Source organism: Diplotaxodon limnothrissa, linkage group LG18 (assembly GCF_057381915.1).
Source record: "Diplotaxodon limnothrissa isolate DT_005_m linkage group LG18, D_limnothrissa_male_GT1.1, whole genome shotgun sequence".
NCBI lineage: Eukaryota > Metazoa > Chordata > Actinopteri > Cichliformes > Cichlidae > Diplotaxodon > Diplotaxodon limnothrissa.
Genome location: NC_140613.1, coordinates 22,136,459 through 22,155,250, shown reverse-complemented (window position 1 = coordinate 22,155,250; position 18,792 = coordinate 22,136,459). Strand labels below are relative to the sequence as shown.

The 18,792-nt window shown below is 42.3% G+C and overlaps 2 protein-coding genes across 3 annotated transcripts in view; one reads left to right on the top strand and one right to left on the bottom strand.

Moving 5' to 3' along the window:
* Window positions 1-346: 346 nt before the first annotated feature.
* Window positions 347-6,395, bottom strand: btbd2b (BTB (POZ) domain containing 2b). Its single transcript, XM_085378873.1, has 9 exons — window positions 5,872-6,395; window positions 5,667-5,786; window positions 4,293-4,449; window positions 3,970-4,075; window positions 3,677-3,874; window positions 3,371-3,563; window positions 2,808-2,895; window positions 2,049-2,195; window positions 347-1,405 (listed from the first exon to the last, which is right to left on the bottom strand). Exons 1-9 carry the CDS (start codon window positions 6,390-6,392, stop codon window positions 1,244-1,246), a joined length of 1,692 nt encoding a protein of 563 aa, XP_085234999.1. The 5' UTR covers window positions 6,393-6,395; the 3' UTR covers window positions 347-1,243.
* A 5,513-nt stretch (window positions 6,396-11,908) lies between these two features.
* The window catches only part of LOC146613575 (protein unc-13 homolog A-like), a 31,272-nt gene continuing 24,388 nt past the window's right edge, over window positions 11,909-18,792 (top strand). For both annotated transcript variants that reach the window (XM_085379029.1, XM_085379028.1), the window contains exons 1-4: window positions 11,909-11,930; window positions 16,081-16,110; window positions 16,313-16,412; window positions 18,657-18,774. In XM_085379029.1, the coding sequence (XP_085235155.1) occupies window positions 11,909-11,930; window positions 16,081-16,110; window positions 16,313-16,412; window positions 18,657-18,774 (270 nt within the window). The remainder of the gene's footprint in view (window positions 11,931-16,080; window positions 16,111-16,312; window positions 16,413-18,656; window positions 18,775-18,792) is intronic.

Genomic DNA, 18,792 nt, shown 5'->3' with positions numbered 1-18,792 from the left:
CATTTCTTTAGGATTAAACCAGAAAACAAAATGTATTTGGTCTTAAATGTAAATTTGACAAAAACAATGATCTAATAAAACTCAGATGATTATCAGATAGTGAGCAAAACTTTTTTCTTTTTACCCCTAACTTTTTTTTTCTCCTTTCTCTGCTTACTTTGAATTTGACTTCAGTAAGTGAGGTCTGGTAGTTAAGAGGATGATATATGTTCTGTCTGTGGTTGCAGGTGAACATTATTTCCTTCAGACTAGGGGAGTCAAATATTTTACACTGTGGGTGAAGATTTTCTCCAGTTCTCTCCATTTTGCAGACAAAATACAAGGACGATAATTGTTTTTTCTTCACTCTTTAATCAATGCGCAATTCAAGTTACATATATAATGTTAATAAATGCCACTTTAATATACAACCCTCTCACTTCCATACAGAGACGGGAAAGCTGTTCCACCCACACTTTTTAAAACAAAGCATAAAAGAAACATATCTGAAGAGTTAGTGTGCATCCATACAACAACCAAATTAACATATGCAAGGCCAAGAAGTGCAAGGTTATCTTGGATATAGGCAACTACCAAGCAAGGACACAAGAAATCACAGATTGTACTGTATGTAGAAACCCAAAAAGTAATCATTCTTACCCCTAACCATATTGTTAAGATTAACATGAAGTTTGGTTCAAATTTACCAAGATTTCATAAAGCCTATGAGGTCTGTCAGTATGTGGAAGTTACAGCTAATGTGGGATTCTAGTCTGTACTAAACAGTGATGAGGATCTTTTCTTGGCAAATCTGATAAACTGTACATTCATACAGTTGAGACTCTCCTCTGTGTTAATGCTGTGGAGCACAGAAAGAGGAATCATACAGTTTAAGCCTTTATCAATCCACAGCAGTGACACTGATACTGTGAATAATCTGAGAGGCTTCTCCTTCCCTCTTGTTTCTAAGTGGAGTCGGTTCCAGTCAATTTCAGAGGCTGGTGTCAATATAACACAATGGGATAAAGGAAAGCCACTGAGAAGGAGAAAGACATCTCAAATGACAAGCTTTGACCCATGTAGTGACCTACAACGCTTCCAGGTTGTTTGCCTTCCCATGTTGCCAACAGTTGTGCGCGATATGGAGGGAGCAGTATGAAGTCTGACAGATTAGTCCCCAGTACAGCTGCTGAGGTGCGGCCCTGCGCTCGCTGGTGTCACGGTTGTCACATTTGATGGAAGATTGTTGCAATGTCTGAGGTGACTATGTGTAGAAGATGACCTCGGGAATCTGTCCGTCCTCTACGGAGGTTCCATTGTTGTTGCCTGCTGCGTAGCAGAAGGTGAAACATGTCTTTGTGCCAGTGGATGACGACTCGTGAGTTACCTTTCGCATTCCCTTAGTGCCATAATGAGAGTCTGGACCCTGTAAGACAGAAAATTAAACTCAGTTTTATTCACATATAGTGCCAAATCACAACAACAGGGAATAAAGAAAAGCCCAACAATCAAACAACTCCCTATGAGCAAGCACCTGGCAACAACGGGAAGGAAAAAAACTCCCCTTTAACAGGAAGAAACCAGGCTCAGGGAGGGGCAGCCATCTGCCATGACTGGTTGGGGGTGATGGGAGGGAAAGAGAGGAAAAAACACCAAAGGAGAGAGAGAGCCAGACATTGATAATAACTAATGATTAAATGATTCAGGGTCAGCCCTAATTATATGGTGTGAAGAGCCAATGAATAGAAGATTGTATGGGAAAAATACGCTTTCTCTTTCTAGTCCGTGTCAGCAGTCTGGTTGCAGCATTTTGGATCAACCACTGAAGACTTTTCAAGGAGTTTCTAGGACAGCCTGATAGTAATGAATTGCAGTTGTCCAGCCTAAAAGTAATAAATGCCATACTGAGCAAATGCAGGAAAGCAGTCCTACATATTTGTTATATACGTACAGTGAAGGACATGTCCTGGTCAAAATGTAAAAAATTAAACAAATTAGAAAAATATGCTGAACAGTGCAGTACTTATGCTTTCCTGCTTCAAGTATTAAATGTTTTTGACATTACATACCTTGAGTGTGGCACAGGCAGTGTAGTTGACATTGGGTAGGATCTCCACTGGCTCTTTGAACATGACTCTGAAGGTGTTTGCTGAGCCATCACAGCTGAAGCCTGTGTCGTTCTGCCCCAGCACTGTGTTACTGTCTGTGTGAATGATCTGGAAAATGCATATACCACCTCCATTACAACCAGACAGAAAAGCTTTTCACAATAACTGCTTGTTTACTGTGCTATGAATCAGTTGATGAGGACTTTGCAGTTTTTACCAAATGGTGTGATTTCTTTTCCCGAAGAGAAAACTCCAAGCGGACCAAAATGCATCATTACAAACCACGTGAGACTGTTCGGTCTACTTATTGCCTGAGATGCAATTAACAAAAATAAACACGGGAAGAAGATGATGTACTCTGAACCAATGGATAAAAGTCTCCAACTCCAAGTGAGGCCTCAGTTCATTCTCTGGCTAGCTGCTACAGTTTGTGCACTGTGCTGCATCCCAGAATATAAAGCATCCCAGGCTACAAGAAGGCATCTAGCTGAACTTGCAGGGTACACCAGGTAGTTGGGTTGGATTGAGGTTTGATCACATTATCACCACCAAAAACTACCCTGGGGTTCCTTTTGAACCAGTTCAAGGGTTCCTCTTTTTCCAAAGGGTCTCTAAAGGGTGCAGATTTTTTGGGCCATACGCAACTGCGATTATCATATTCACACCAAGGAGGAAAACCAACAAGAATATGTTTAGAGAGAAAGGTTTTAAAGACCATACCTGTATGTTGACTTGATAATCTGTGGGTCCGTGTATTGAGCCATATAGCCCAAAACCAACCACGAATATCCTTCTGTTTACAGAGAACCTGTGAATAACAAAAAAACAAAACAAAACAAATATATAGAATATAAACATGTTCCTTCTTTAGTTTTCTAGCCAGTACTGCATGTGATTATAGAAAAAGCTCATCAAACTGAGGCCGTACGACCACTGTTAGTATTATTAGTTACATCCAGGCCTCATTTCAATAAACTTCTTATCATTTTTTTCAAAGAACATGGTGAATTTGATTATACTGTCAATGAGGATGTTGAGTTAATGGCAGTGGATGGAAAAAGTAATTTTTTAAAAAGTCTTTTTTTTTTAAATTATGTAGTCTTGACTGATTTTGTATTTTGAAAAATACTTTAATAGTATTTTTAATACTTTCACTCATTCACCTTATTAACCTTTTATTGAATTACTTGTCATATTTATACACGACGCCATATTTTCATATTTTACGTTTTTCGTAAAAAGACAGAATCTATAGTTATGGTTTTAAAACGCTCCTGACTCACCGTATGCGGTCACTTGTGCCGCTGTAGCCCCAGCGGCTCTCCACCTGACCAAAACGTGTGATGCTGCACTCCTTTCCGCGGAGGCAGCAGCGAGGGCGGTCAATGAAATCTACGTGTGGCTTCGGGTTGACTGTGAAGTGCAGGAAGAGACTCACCACCTCCCGGTCAGTCAGGATACTGGACTGTGCTGGACCTGGAGGGAAAGGGATGCAACCCGAGGACACACATCAAAGACTAAATCACAGTGTGTGTTTATAGGAGAGGGAAATGCTTCTTAAAAAACTGATTAAAAATGTTCCCATCCACCTGCAGCAAACTCTTCGATGGTCATGAGAGGGAACCGGATGAGTGTGAGAGCTTTTCCCAGGACTTTACGCTTGTTTTCGGGCGTTGGCTGCAACTGCTGCCTGTGCGCCTCGGCCTCGGCCCAACGAACTGCAGCACTAAACAAACGCACCTCCCTCACTCCCAGAGTATCTCTCTCCAAAACTGCCACCAGTGTGTCTAGAGAAGAAAAGGATGACAAAAAAATATTACACTGTTACTCTGAAATACAAAACTTGGACACAATGGCGCTCACAATAACAAAGACAAATTACCCAGATCTATGTCTGTGAAGCCTTCAGCGGCAAGCGCGTCTCCAGTGTTCTTGTCAATATTTTCCAAGCAGAGGCTTGCAAGCTGTGGCTCATCAAACAACCGTGCCTGAAATTACAAATTATTTTGAATACACAGATAAGTTAAAGGTTTAAGATGACAGCTGCAATCTGCAAAGGGTTGTAGCGTAGTTTATGCTTAGACATGTGTAACTTGAAGTTCAATAAGATGGACTAAATCGTTAACACATGCTCTGCACAGGAATGCTGAAAATACAGTATCGCACTCAAAAGCCAAAAGGTGGAGCCATTTTTCAAAGGCATACCTGCGTCAGCAGCATGAAAGCATTGTCTGCTCTGAGGTTCTTCTTCAGGAACTCCACACAGTGAGCCTCCAGGGCTGGAACTGCATACTTCTTTGCCGTATAGAGTGTGGTCATCACCGTCTCAGGCCCGATCTGGACTTCATCAGAGTAGAGAAACCTGCAGAAAGATGGCAGATTACACATGTTATTGCATTACAGTTACTGTGCATGTGTATATGCCCTAATATTCAATTACGATTATGAATAGCAGCAGATCAGACACAACATTAACAGCACCTGGCCAATATCTTGCCACCAAACAGCTCTGGCTCACTGCACCTGCCAGCTTACCTTCTTCTAACCTCAACACGTTTATTGACTGAGGTCACATTCCTCCACTGATGCAGTTCTGATGCCTGCTTTAAGCTATTGTCAGTGGGCAGGAGTCTGCACGGCCACTATGACCAGTATTCAATGAGCTGCAATGAACCAATCTATCATAACCAGCAACTACAGCAATTTTTAGATTTATGTGTTTTTGCTCCCCCTTGAGCCTTTGGTTATTCATGACCCTGTCACTAACTCACTGCTTAATCTTATGGGTTCCCAGTTCTGCCAAGGCCTGCTGGAGATGCTCCGACCCACTTTTCTAAACTTAGCAAAAAAAGTAAGGAAATTTGTGTTTAGTTGATAACTTAATTGTTGTAACAATGCTTCTTGGCAAAATCCTTATACCATTGTTACAACAATTAAGTTATCAACTAAACACAAAGTTATCAACTAAACACAAAAAAGCCTGTTTATTTCCACATTTGTAAGGAAGATGCTTTTGTGGGTTGAGCAGCAGAAGTGAGAGTGTGAATATCAGCCAGTGCAGTTGTGCTGGTCACTCTAGCATGAACAGCATGTCCAGGCTGATCCCACAAGGGTTCAGTGGGGTTGAGATCAGGGCTGCAGGCCGGCCATTCAATCCTCTTTACTTCCAAATTCTGGAGGCAGTCTCTGATAAACCCCACTCTGTGGGAGCAAGTGCGGTCATCTTGGAGGATAGAGTTCAGCCCCAGACCAGATTTGGCAAGTTTTCCATCACTGCAATCCACAAATGCATTTTCACAACTTACAATCGTGGCACCACTTAAAGGGAAATAAGAAGGCTCCCCAACGGTATAAGACAAAGAAAGAAATCAAACAAACACAAATGTCCTTACTTTCTGTTCTTTCCAAGAAGCCACAATCAGGTGCTGACCGTCCCCCATAGCCTAACATATCCCAATACCTCACAGGTACCATTGTCAGGTGCCCATCCCTGTCATGGGTTTTAATGTTGTGACTGATCGGTATAAAACCACGCCCACTTTAAGGTGAGCGTCGTGTTAAAGACGCTCGGCTCCTTACTTTAGCAAGGCCAGAAAGGCAGCTGGTTCCACATCTGGGAGCTCGATCTCCGTTGACGTGGTCGCCATTCCCCCGTTGAACATGGCATCAAACACTGCGCTGCCCACAGCCAGAACGAACCTGACAGCAGCAGAGACAGAGGCAGGGATAAAGTCGCGTGCAGAGCTGCTTGCAGAGCCTCTTCCCCCCCACTTAATCCTCTTACCTGTGTGCCGGTATCCTTTGAACTCCCATCCCCTTTCCCACTAAAAAATGAACGTCACTGAGCACCTCGTTGTTGAAGAGGAAAGCGAACCTCTCTTTCACGGTGCTCTTCGTTGCCTGCCAGTTGTACACTGGCTCTCGGTACACCAGCACGGAGGCGGCCGCCGGAGTGGCCGTCGGTGCCGCCGCCGGAGAGGCGTTTGACGCCGCGGTGCTTGCCATGTTGGACGCCGGAGAGGCCATTGCTCCGGCTGCCGCAGCACCTGCCGCAACGGGCTGCTGCAGGGAGTTCTGCGCAGTCGGTTGAGTTCCGGTCGAAACACCGTTGCCGTCTCCCCCTCCAGGCCCAAGCTGCGGGTTGGGCCGCCTCGCGGCTCCCTGCGGCCCCCCAGCTGCACCGACCCCTCCGCCGTTGGATGCGGGCATGGAGAAAACACTGTTGCTGGGTTGGCTGTTTCCCAAAGGACCCGGACCAGAGAAACTGAGGCAAGGAGGCCTGCCGCTGTTGTCTCCAGTAGCCATCTTGAACCCAGAGTAGGCGTAAACAACACACTTCCTCTGTTTATTTATTTCTAGCAGGCTCAACAGTCACATCTGCTTTTTGCTTCCCCCTAGCGTTTATCACAAGTATTGCAAGCTATAATCTGCACCAGTGTGTATTTTTATTGTTTGCGTAATACCTCTTTAAACCCCCACCCCACACTTGATTAAAAGCTATTTATTCAGTAATCAGCAGTGGAGAACAATGGGAAAAGGCGTTAAAGGCTTTTTACACTCAAGCGTGATACAAGAAACAAAACAGTGCACAACCATGCAACTAAAAGTAGTACAGAAAATGATCTGAGAGAAAACAATATTATACTATACTTGTGAGAAGAATGTGGAATATTTTGTAAGTTAATATCGTAGCTGCCCAAGCAATTTATTTGTAAACAAGCCAACAGACAGTAGTGTGCAAAATCCTTGAGCCACACCTTATTTCTTTATATTTTGCTTCCAAGCGGCCAGACTTTCTTATACCTGGCCATTTTCAAAAGAATGCTGAATGTTGAATGAATCTGCAAACAAGGCAAAAGATAACACAGTTTGACAGGCATAAAATAGAATTTTTGCAGTGATTAGGTAATTCCAAAAGAGCTATTAGCTGAAACCTTGGCATATCTGAGCACGGTGTACAGTGTGTCCTTAAAAAAACTGAAGATATAGGGCAAGTGGAGGAGAAAAGACAAAAGAAGACGTGGCAGGCTTAAAAACAATTTATTTATATATATATATATATATATATATATATATATATATATATATATATATATATATATATATATATATATATATAAGGGGTGCAACGATACACAAAATTCACGGTTCGATACTTTGGTGTCACGGTTCGATATTTTTTCGATACAAAAAAATGTTCATGCATTTTTAATTTGTCATTTATTAAAATTATAAATATATATTTTAACTCAAAAGTACAGTTTTTAAATTTAACCCTAACCCTTGTGTGTGTTTTTTATTTTGACAGCGAATGCGCACCTGCGGACCACTTATGTGCAGCCCTGGTTATTTAGCTCATCATATTGCAGCCACAGAAATTCTTTTGTCCATGAAACCATAAAGCTGCACTTTCTTTTTGCCTTATAGTCTGATTTGTCATAACTTCTCCGTTTTGTGGTAAGCTTTTCTTTGGCTGTCACTTCTTCACCCTGACCTGTCTTATTTGGCTCAGCAGAACTGAAATGCTTTTACACGCTCACTCACATAAGCTCAGCGATTCTCTGCGCGATCAACCTCTCACATGTTTAAGCTTGCTGCGGGAGATTTCACTTGTCATGTTTGCATAGTAAGCTAACGATTAATAAGACGATGTCAGAGGAATTGGTGCACAAATTATCATCACTCACAGATCAGTGCTGTCGGTCTCTATACACAGTTCGCACGATTGCAAAGTGAAAGCAAAAAAACAAGCGCAAATTCAAACGCGATTTCAATATGTCACATATTGACAGTGGCTCACCGATGCCAATGACATAATTACCCAGCTACATTTCCGAAAGAATGCAGAAGCATTGACATATATTTTTCCTACAATAGCCCGACGGGCAGGGAAGAGATAGATTTTGGTAGCCCGACTGAAAAAATCGCTAGCTCCGGGACGTCGGGCTAGCGATATTGCAAGCCCTGTATCTGATTGAGGAATCACTCATCTTTGGAAAAGAGAGTTTATTACAGAGAAATGTCTCTTTCCAAAATAAAAGCTATACTATCCGCTTCTTCTGGGCTATATTCTCAGCAGCATAAGGAGAATCATGTGCTAACAGCTGTCTAAATGACTGGCTAAAGTTAGTAGCATGCTTGCTTTTTTTTGTCTGCTTCCACTTGTCTTTGCACTACGATGATGTCGGCGTAAATGTGCAGTCATATTCATTGTGTTCCCGCTAGTGCTTTCAGGTTAATCTCGTTGAAATGACCTTAACGCCACAACACAGCAAATCTCCGTTAACGAGCTACCGCCGATCACTCCGTGCATGGGGCTAGACGGCCAACACGTTAACGAGCTAACTGCGCTAACACACTAGTTCACACCAATGTAATTCAGCATTGCATGGCACATCCAACATACTGTTTTACTTTAGTCCATGACTCGTTTACCTTCAGGGTCATACGTCACATGAAAACCAAAATAATTCCAAACGCCAGATCTGAATGACGTTCAATTTGCCTGTTGCAAGGAGAGCTTAACTTCTGTCTCGCTAGCTTGCCCTGCGCTCTTCCTTCTGACTATGCTGTCTGTGTTGAGCGCTCAGTGGATCTGCGCTCGACAGTGCAGCCTAGGCGGAGTAGTCGAACACAGATTCACTGAGCGCTCAACACAGACAGCATCGTCAGAAGGAAAATTGATAAAATAAATAAAATAAATTACAAATGTTGTATTGTTCGATACATATGCATACCGAACCGAAAGCACTGTATCGAACGGTTCAATATCGATACGAATATCGATACGAATATCGTTGCACCCCTAATGTATATATATATATATATATATATATATATATATATATATATATATATATATATATATATATATATATATATATATATATATATAAAAACTTAACACCCAGCACGCCCCTGCGGGCGGTTTATCCTTCAAGCTCGTATGAAAGTGATCTCAAACACACCGACAACACAGTGAACGCATACCTGGATAAAGAAAAACACACAATAGAACACTATCAGTCATTGACTGGCCTCCCTAGAGTCAGACGTCAACACTATTGAAGCAGTGTGGGATCATGATGAAAGAGAAAGGAACAAAAGGCAGCCAGAGTTTATATTTTGTAATATGGATCCACTTATATGTCTTTTTAACCTGACAGATTTTATATCACGTGCATGTGCACCAATAATAATTAATTTTCACAAGACTCAAAATAATGATGATAATCGCTTTTTTGGATATTTGCTTCATGAGCAGCTGTTCAGACCACAACATTTTTTATCACCTTTAACTATTTCATGTATATACTCTTGCACACATTAGCTGTCACTTGGCACTGTCTATATTTCATCTTACTGTTTCTTAGTGTGACTCAACTGAGTCTATGTTTTGCAGTCTTTGCATTTCACCACTTTTACCATCTGCCTTGCTTGTCATCCTTTGACAAACCCCTGAGATGCATGTTTGATAGCGCCTATTCCACAGCAAAGCCCTTTTTTCTGTCTCCATCTCCATTGTGACACTTTCTTTGTCGGTCTGGCAAAAAACAAAACAAAAAAAGAGATTATAGCCAATGTTGTAGTGCTTTTCCACCTATAACACACATTTACAAATTTGAATGTGCTTGAATGTGTGCTGGGCTTGTTCTCATGGATGCACAGGGGTGGACTAATGAAACTCTAGTCAAAGAGTACGACACTGTACCTGAATAGTCCTGAAACTGTAGAAAGACTTCGTGGGAATGTTAGACCAGATGCTTTGGATGTTGACCTATGCTTGCAGTAATAACAAAACGCTTTTGAAAGAGTTGCATCTGAACAAACCACAGGACCACAGGAACCATGTACTGGTTTGGTGTTGGGCTCTTTGACAGTGGCGGAGGGTTGATGATTTAGTCTTGTCTTGCATCAACAGGACCTGGGCACCTTGTAGTCATTGAGTTGACCGTGAACTCCTCTGTACACCAAAGTATTCTAGAGTCAAATGTTAGGCCATCTGTCTGACAGCGAAAGCTTGGCTTAAACTGGACCAGGAATGTGATCCCAGGGAGGCACAGCAGCAAATCTACAATAGAATGGCTGAAAATAAAAAACATTTTGTAATGGCTCAGTCAAAATCCAGACCTCAACCTGACTGAAAACCTGCAGTGGGATGTTAAGAGCACTATCAAATTCCTGCAAACGTCAACGAACCGCAACAACGCCGTAAAGAAGAGTGGGCCAAGTTTCCTCCACAAGGATGGGAGAGACTGATAGAGTCATACAGACAATGATTACTCCAAGTTATTGCTTCTAAAAGGCTTCTATGAGGCTTCTATGTTGTTGGAATTAAATAATTTGCTGTGCCTCAATAATGGTATGCTTTTTATTAATAATAAGTGTTATAAAGTTATATAGTGTAGTATTAAGTGGACGCAGCCCTGAAAAATAAAGGCATGAGACCATGTGTCCTTGGGGAGTAGAAAGCTGCAGACTCTCACTCACGCTTGCCTTGGAAAATGTAGATAAGAGGGGACCATCTCTAGTGGAAAGTTACTGAGACACTGTTGTTTAGACTAGAATGGTAGTATAATAGTAGTAGCTTCTGTAATAAAACTGTTAGGGGCACACCAGCATTTTGAGATCCACGGCAGCGTGTCATGCAGGACGCATCTCCCTTCTAGAAGTAATGTGAAAGAGTAATAAAGTGTTAAATGGTCTACTGAGCAGTGTTTTGTCTTCCATCGGATGCCTCTGAGGAATCAAAAGAACTCGGTGTAGTGTTGATATTTACAGTGTGCATAGATTCTCACAACCTGCTTCTTCTTTCTTTAAATATTGATGTTATTGTTGATCATCTCAGGTAGTATTTAGCTAACTTACAGACTAGATAATTTTTTAGTACTTCCTGATGTGTAAAAGCTTAGGTTGGATAGGGTGCACTTTCTTTTTTTACCATGAGGGTACGAAGTTCTGTGGACAAGTGGATGACCTCCTGAATATTTTCAGCGGATACTGGAGTGATGCTTTTTGGGGGCTGCACTAACTGACAGTTATACAGTAAAACTCTATTTTCAGACTGATTTCTGAACATGATAGTGGATCTGCTGTGAAACCCCTATCAACACACCGAAAAGAGGGCTAAGTTAAAGGGTTAAGTGCTATTGGATGGGATTAGATTATTTACTTCATCACTGGGTGTATTTTCCATATGCATGACTTAAAAAGAAGAAGAAGAAAAAAAGACCACGGATGCTAACTTGCTAAATGAAAGCGCCACCTGATGTTGATGTTACCACCTGATCCAGCCTTGGATGTGAACTGAGAAAAATACTGGACAACTTTCTCTCTGAAGCAGTGAATGGAAATTCCTGGTCGCCATATTGTTCATTGAGTACATTACATCAGCCAAAACGATATTATTAATTACCCCACCTTCCCGCCTCCCCTTCTGGCTGCTACTCATCACCCGTGACGTCAGGGCGGCACGGCGCGGGGGAGCTGTCCTCGCGCGGAGGGTGCTGCTGCTGAAACAAGATGGCTGTGCGCGCAGGAGGAGCAGCGGCGGCGGAGGAGAGCTGAGGCAATGCAGAGGAGGGGGGGGGCGAGGAATTTACTTCTGTGTGTCTTTCTTGTCCTGCCAAAAGAGCAACAGCCCCGCAGAGGAGGAGACGACACGCTTCCGAGATGGTGCTGATTTGTTTCCGTTACCTTTTACGGTGACGGTTTTTAACGGGGCTTTTTTATTTTTATTTTTTTTAAACGGACGGACTGACCAAACAAATCACGGAGTCTGAGTAGAGGACAGCCGGGGACGCTCAACACCGCTACCAGAGATGTCCCTGCTGTGTGTGGGAGGTAAGAGGGGAAATGAAAGAGGCCGTGAAAGCCTGCCTGTTTCATGTTATTGAAGTATCACTAACTGCACCAGCTGTCTGACAGAGCCTGCGGGCTATCAGCTCCCAGCAAAAGTGTGTATGTGTATGCGTGTGTGTGTCCCGAGCTATTGTGCTGAATAGTCATTAAATCTCAGAGCAGAAACAGCCCGTTTATTGCGTGGGGAACACCACTGGGATACTTTCAGCAGCACCGTGTGTGTTTGTTCAGCGCTGTCTGTGCTCACGTGTGTCTGACATGAAAAAAGAGCAGTTGTGACTGTTTGTAGTAGAAAGCATGAACGGGCTCTTTGACTTTCTGTAAGCCCGGGGAGAACCGCTGCATCTTCTCCCGGCTCGCACTGTTGCGGTTGCCCGGTGTAAGCCTCCGTGTGTGTCATCCACTTCATTCATTCATGCGTGGGCAGTCCAAAGAGGAGGAGGAGGAGGAGGACGAGGAAAAGCCCCTGCCGCTGCCGCACCCCTCGCCTCCTCCTCCTCCGTTCACCGTGAGGGAATACTGGCTGTAGTCTGGAGGTGCGCGTCACTTCTGCGCGTTTTCCCTCAAGCGATGCGTCACCTCCTCCCACCAGACTCCCCGAAAGCACCTGATGCTGATACTGTTGCCTCTCCGCGCGATGAATAAGCATCTGCTGTGATTGCTCATAAGCTGGAACCTCCAGCTTCACATCCAGGGCGCGGTGAACGCACACGAGGAGAGGATGAGAGAGGCGGGGGGAGATTTTACAGCGAGACACGCGGTTGTTCTCAAGTGCGTTTTTGGCATAATTTGATGATAGATTGGGGCTGAATCAGCAAAAACTTGCCACCTCAAAAAACCCAAAACTGTTTAAAAACTGTAGTCAATAGATGGAATTTAAGCAAAATTGGTGTTGAATAGCAAGTTGTCCTCTAAGAAAGTTCCAGCCAGGGCTCTCAGTGTCTTGTAATTATTCATCTACATTGCTCTGGTCTTTAAGATGCCATGAAACATGAAATGAAACTGAAGCTTTCAGTTTAAAGTCATTCCATAATAATTTAATGGGTACCTGCTTTCTCCTTTTTACATAACTTAAAGGTGACGTTTAAAGAAAGCCTAGATGAGCCTACATGCACAAGTGCACTACTGAATATTTGTAATTTTTACTTGACTATTGACTTTTATATCAATTCTCTAAAGCTGTGACTAATACAGCCTCTAAAACAGATCAAGGGTTGGGCTGTAGTGTAGACATACAGTGTAGGTGAGCTCTAGGCAGCTGTCAAATGTGTGTTAGTGGCAGCATAAAGACAAAAGAGAAGTTAAGTGGTTCGTGAAGTCACCTTTGATATGGCAGGCCCATTATGGATGCCAGCCCACCACATCTTGTCCCACCGGGTCCACCCACTGAGTGTTCCTGCTCTGAGTCAGTCCCAAGTGTCATTAAGACGCTGAGCGTTATTCATTCATAAACACTGGCTGCGGCTGTCAGTGTTGTAGTCTACGAGACTTGGCAGCGGGCCCTTTTTCTGTTCCACTTACATCATTCATGCTTACCTGACTGGAGCTATTTCTGGCCTCCACAGTACTTCATGCCTCTCAAATAGGCAGCATTTCTTTGGCGCATCTGCCGACCAAGCAGAATTCAGACACTGATACAGATTAACTCTGAAAAACTTGGCTTCTTTTCCAGCAGATAGCCCACATACTGTACTCTGAAGTCCACTTATTCTCCCTGTCCTCTCGATTTGGACACTAAATCAGGGACTGACACTATCAGCAACTGCAGGGGCTGCTGCAGATCTCATGTATATGTGATGCTTCAGTATAAAGCACTGTCTGTCTGAGTCATGTCATCCCTCGTTTCTGTCACTGGATGGCTGAACTCAGCTCACATGATGAAAACTGCTGGCATATCAGAGATACATACCAAAAAATAAATAAATAAATAAATAAAAAATGTATTTATTGTGGTGACAGCTGAGTTGGCGTGCAGCTGTGATGAAATGTTGTTTGCAGAGTATTTCTCATCATAACGCTCACTGTCAGAGAGATTTATGATTGCATGCTATCATTAAGCTTTAGCTTTCTGCCACTGAAAATCCAATTCACTTTTTATTGATCCTTCTTTTACATACTGCTGCTTTTCCAGGGCCGTGTTAGTGTTGACATTAAAACACAGCAGGAGGCAGGCTCTGATGGGGTCTTCCCAAACAATGTGAAGATGTAACATTGAATCAAAAATTTCATTTTCGGTTGTCTTTTACAGACATCAAAAGGAAGCAGAGTGTCCGGGCAAAACAAAAAAAAAAATCAATGTTATTGCAAATATGATAACCCATTGTTTGGATATTTATTTGTGTTTAGCAATAAGAATGGTGGTGGATCTTAACATTACTCTCATTGCTGCAGGTGTGTGCGAGCAAGCGTACACACCTGCTGATGTAACAGCGTGCCACTTGAGTTTTTGTGTGCGGCACGAAAGAAGCGAGAAATAGAAACATACAAAAAAAAAAAATAAATGAAAGTGCTCTGCTGACTCAGAGCAGTTTTTATTTTATGGTGGTTGGTTTCTGTGTGGACAAGCCTGTGGAGAGTATTGTGAAGTAATTTGTGAATTGGTGTTAAAATAGTTTTTGTTTTAAAGATCTGGTTGCATAATCTAGCGAGGCGTTTTATTAACATGTGCACACACATGTAGTGTGGGGATCTGCATGGAGGAGAGCGAGTGGGTAGTGGAGCATTAAAAATGTATGGGCGTTACGTCAGGGCTGGTAAAAAGGTGCTGCAGAGAGAGAGAGAGAGACAGGAGAGCCTGGGCTTTAACTGTATACTGAAAAATCACACGTGGTGAAGGTGGAAATGTTCCCTTTGAAAGCTCGTACAATAAACCACAATCAAGCCATATAACTGAGCTCCTGCATTATGTTAAGGACTTCATAATTAAATCACTTGCTTTATATGTGCACTGTGTCTGCTACTGGGGAATTAATAAAATTGAATAAACACAATTAATAAAATTCTAGTTTGGGTTTCAGTTTAACCCTTTCCACCCTGCAAGTCCCTGTATCAGGACCATATACAAGCCCATTTTACCTAACACTCACACTCCGATTGATGCACCAGGGGTAGCTTGTGGTTCAGTATTTTGCCCAAGGGTATTTGGACGTGCAGACTAGAGAAGCTGGGCATAGAACCACCATCCTTCTGATTAGTAGACGACCCGCTCTGTCTCCTGAGCCACAGCTATCATTGGGCAACACAGTGTTTTTAGTGAATACACCTTACTGATTTAACTTGGTGCGTGATGACTCAGAAGCAACACCGTCGTGCTTGATTTCTGTCGCATCAGATTCTGTAGAGTTGCAGCTCAGCAACAAAAGCACTGCCTTTTAGGCTGAAGTAAAATTCTTAGAGCAGAAAAGTAGTGAAAATAAAAACAACAAAGTAAAACTAAATGGGAAAGGAATTAAAAATGACTTACTAAATGTATTTTAAAAAATTGATAGAATATCATTTGTCTGAGGCTGCTCATTGTTGTGTAATTGGAAAGCTCATTAAGTGTTTTCTGCATGTGTTCTTTCTCAGACTAAAAGGAACTGAAATTAATAGGATGCATTTTATGGGTTAATATGCTGTAGTGTTACTGCTCTAACCCATGAACTAAAATGAGACTGACATCTGAGCTCTATCCCGTCCGTGTATTAGCATGTAGATGCGTTGTATTTGCCGTTTCTGTATCCCACACTGATGAAACTCAGCAGGACACCCGTGTTTTTCATTGCCAACTCGGCTGGAACTTATAAGCACCGAGTTCAAGTCTGGATCATTAAAATTTAGCTTCCCTGAGTCAAGACTTGAGCTATTTGTGTAAAATGTGGATGTTTGCTGTGCAGTCGTCACCAATTCCATCTGATTGGAAAGTATGCGAGGCTATTTTTTTCTTAATCTAATAATGCGATTAATTTATGCAGTAATTTGTTGTGATTTCATGTTATGTGTGTTTTACTAAAACTCACACTGTCATTTCTTGTGCATCGCAAGCATCCCCGTGTTGTCCGATTTCAGTGCAAAAGCTAAAAACAGAAACACATTAGCATGGCAACAGATGGTGTTCCTGTGTGTCACTGTGTCCCTCTCTGTGTTTTCACAGTGAAGAAAGCCAAGCTGGATGGACCCCAAGGTAAGACCTGGGATCCTGGAAGTAACATGAGGTGCAGGGGCAGAGATATAAGTCTTTAAAAAGACTGAGCACACATTGTAAAGTCAAAGAATAGAGGGACAGGAAATCTGTTATTGTGTAGGAATACAGTTGAAGAGAGGGAGACTACCTTATTGTTTTCCATTTTAAAACACCTATTTCTTCTTCCCTTTCTCCTCAACAGAGAAGTTCAACACTTACGTGACTCTAAAAGTACAAAATGTGAAGAGCACAACCATCGCTGTCAGGGGCAACCTGCCCAGCTGGGAGCAAGACTTCATGTTGTGAGTCCTTTGTCATCTTCTGACAAAGCTTCCTCTCTTTCTCCTTCTGTACTCTCCTCTCTCTAACTGCATTCTCTTTCCATCCTCCCATCACACTCTCAACTCCAGCTACTTGAGTGCTTTCATGATGTTTTTCTTTTTTAATCTCAGCTTTTCTCCGGCCCTCTCCAGTTTTTCAGTCCATCCCAAGTGCCCTTTATCCCTGTATTGTTTCAAATATCTCTTCCTCTCTGCCTACAACTGCCTCATGCTCTTTTTCATCTGCTCTCCCTCGATACTTCTGCCCATCTCATCCTTATTCTCAACCTTGGCTCCTTCCCAGCCCCTCTCTCCTCTCCTCTTCTCTGTCATTTCCTCTAAACACAAATCCTTGTTATTCATTTTTTCAGCCTCTCCTCCTCATCCTCTCTGTATTTTATAGTCACCCCAGCACCCCTCATATTCACAGCTTGCTTTAACAATCTTTATTCACTTTAAAATTAGTTTGTTTTGTCTTATTTTACTTAGGATGTAATTGGTGGTTTCAGCCAATAAAATATTACACAACACTGAGTATTTTTCATATAGAGTGATCCAGTGTGGTACTGACAGAGTGGCAGCATATGGGTGATAAATGGTGAGAATCACTTAGCATGTGGGATGCAGCAGGCAGGATTACTGCGGCGTCCTGTGCATCTGTATGATGGTCGGAGGCGTTGAGTGGTGTGCTGGGGTTGCATCAGTGAAGCTGCGTTATGTAATGTTTGGGCTGCAGAGAGCGCCTCATGCCCCCACTCAAACCGTCTTTAAATGACTGTGCCCCCTCAGTCACCACCATGAATCAAACAGGCACTTTTCTTAAAAGGAGTCACCACCGAGATGGGAAATCCACTCCCTCCATTTCTTAATTAAAGTTCCCGATTTCTCCCTCCAGGCATGCGATACAATCACCTCCTCCACTGCCTTCATCACATTCTTACCCTCCCTCCCCCTTTTTATGCCTCACTCTCACTCTTTTTTTCTGTCCTGCTGTCTTGTAAATGTTTTATGGTTCATGCTCACATCCCAAAGGAACATGTTTTAAATTTGTCATAGCGGAGCCCAAAAGTAATTACTTGTGTTTGTTTAATGTGGGGAAAGTATTCAGATTCATTACTTAAGTAAAACTACATGTAAAACAAAGCAAAAGTCATCCAGTACACTAGAATTTAAAAATTCTTAAGTGTTCATGGCAAAATAGACTTATAGTAAGTATAAATTGTAGACCTACACTCACTGGCTGCTTTATTCAGTACACCTGCTGAACTGCTTATTGACACAAATATTGAATCAGCCCATCACATGGCAGTAACTCAATACACTGAGGCATGTAGACATGATCAATATGACCTGCTGATGTTCAAACTGAGCACGAGAATGGGTGAGAAAGGTGACTTAAGAGACTTTGAAAGTGTGAAAGTGGCATGAAAGTGGTCTGTTGGTGTCAGAAGGGCTGGTGTGACTATTTCACAAACTGCTGATCTACTGGGATTTTCCCACACAAGCATCTATAGGGTTTGCAGAGAATGATCCTAAAAAGAAAAAAGCTGATTCACACAAGCTCGTCAAAACCCGACAACAGAAAATTGGAAAAATGTTGCCTTGTGCTGTAATAGTCTCAATTTCAGTTTAGGCTCATGATAGTAGCGCAATGGTGTGGGGCATATTTTATTAGCACAGTTTTGGGTCCGTTAGTACCAACTGAGCATTGTATACCCATCCTCTGATGGCTGCTTCCAGCAGGATAACACACAATGTTGTAAAACTCAAATCATCTCAAACTGGTTTCTTGAACATGACAGTGAGTTCACTGTCCTTCAGTGACCTGCACAGTCACTAGGTCTCTCTTCACCTTTGGGATATGGTGGAACAGGAGATTTACATCATCTGTGTGCAGCTGGCAAATCAGCAGCATCTGTGTGATGCTCAAGTATATCAGGCATACCTTTAAAAAAGTGGTTACGCAGGAAAAATATTTTATTTGACACTGATATGTGAAACAATGTGAAAGTGTCCTAATTTATAGTTACACAACTGTGCCATTTAATCTACTAACACAGGTTTTTTTTTAATCTGTTACAATGTTTTGCATTTTATAAGCTAATCATATGTTCCTAATGAAATAGTACAGCATTAGTCTCTTTAATACTCTTAAAGTCTATAGACGCATGCAATAGTCAAACTCTTTGTCTGGATTTTGGACTTGAATTTTCTTTGTCTTCACAGTGAAATTAACCGCCTAGACCTGGGTCTGACAGTAGAGGTGTGGAACAAAGGATTAATCTGGGACACCATGGTTGGCACTGTGTGGATTCCACTTCACAGCATCCGGCAGTCCAATGAGGTTTGACACTAACCACGA

Bases quoted from the DNA above. Each gene is read 5' to 3' on its own strand.
- btbd2b (XM_085378873.1), bottom strand. From the start codon at position 6,392: ATGGCTACTGGAGACAACAGCGGCAGGCCTCCTTGCCTCAGTTTCTCT. The intron at 4,076-4,292 runs GTATGCCTTTGA...TTGTAATTTCAG, and splicing joins CTTTCATGCTGCTGACGCAG to GCACGGTTGTTTGATGAGCC. The intron at 2,896-3,370 runs GTGAGTCAGGAG...TGTTATTCACAG, and splicing joins GGCACAAGTGACCGCATACG to GTTCTCTGTAAACAGAAGGA.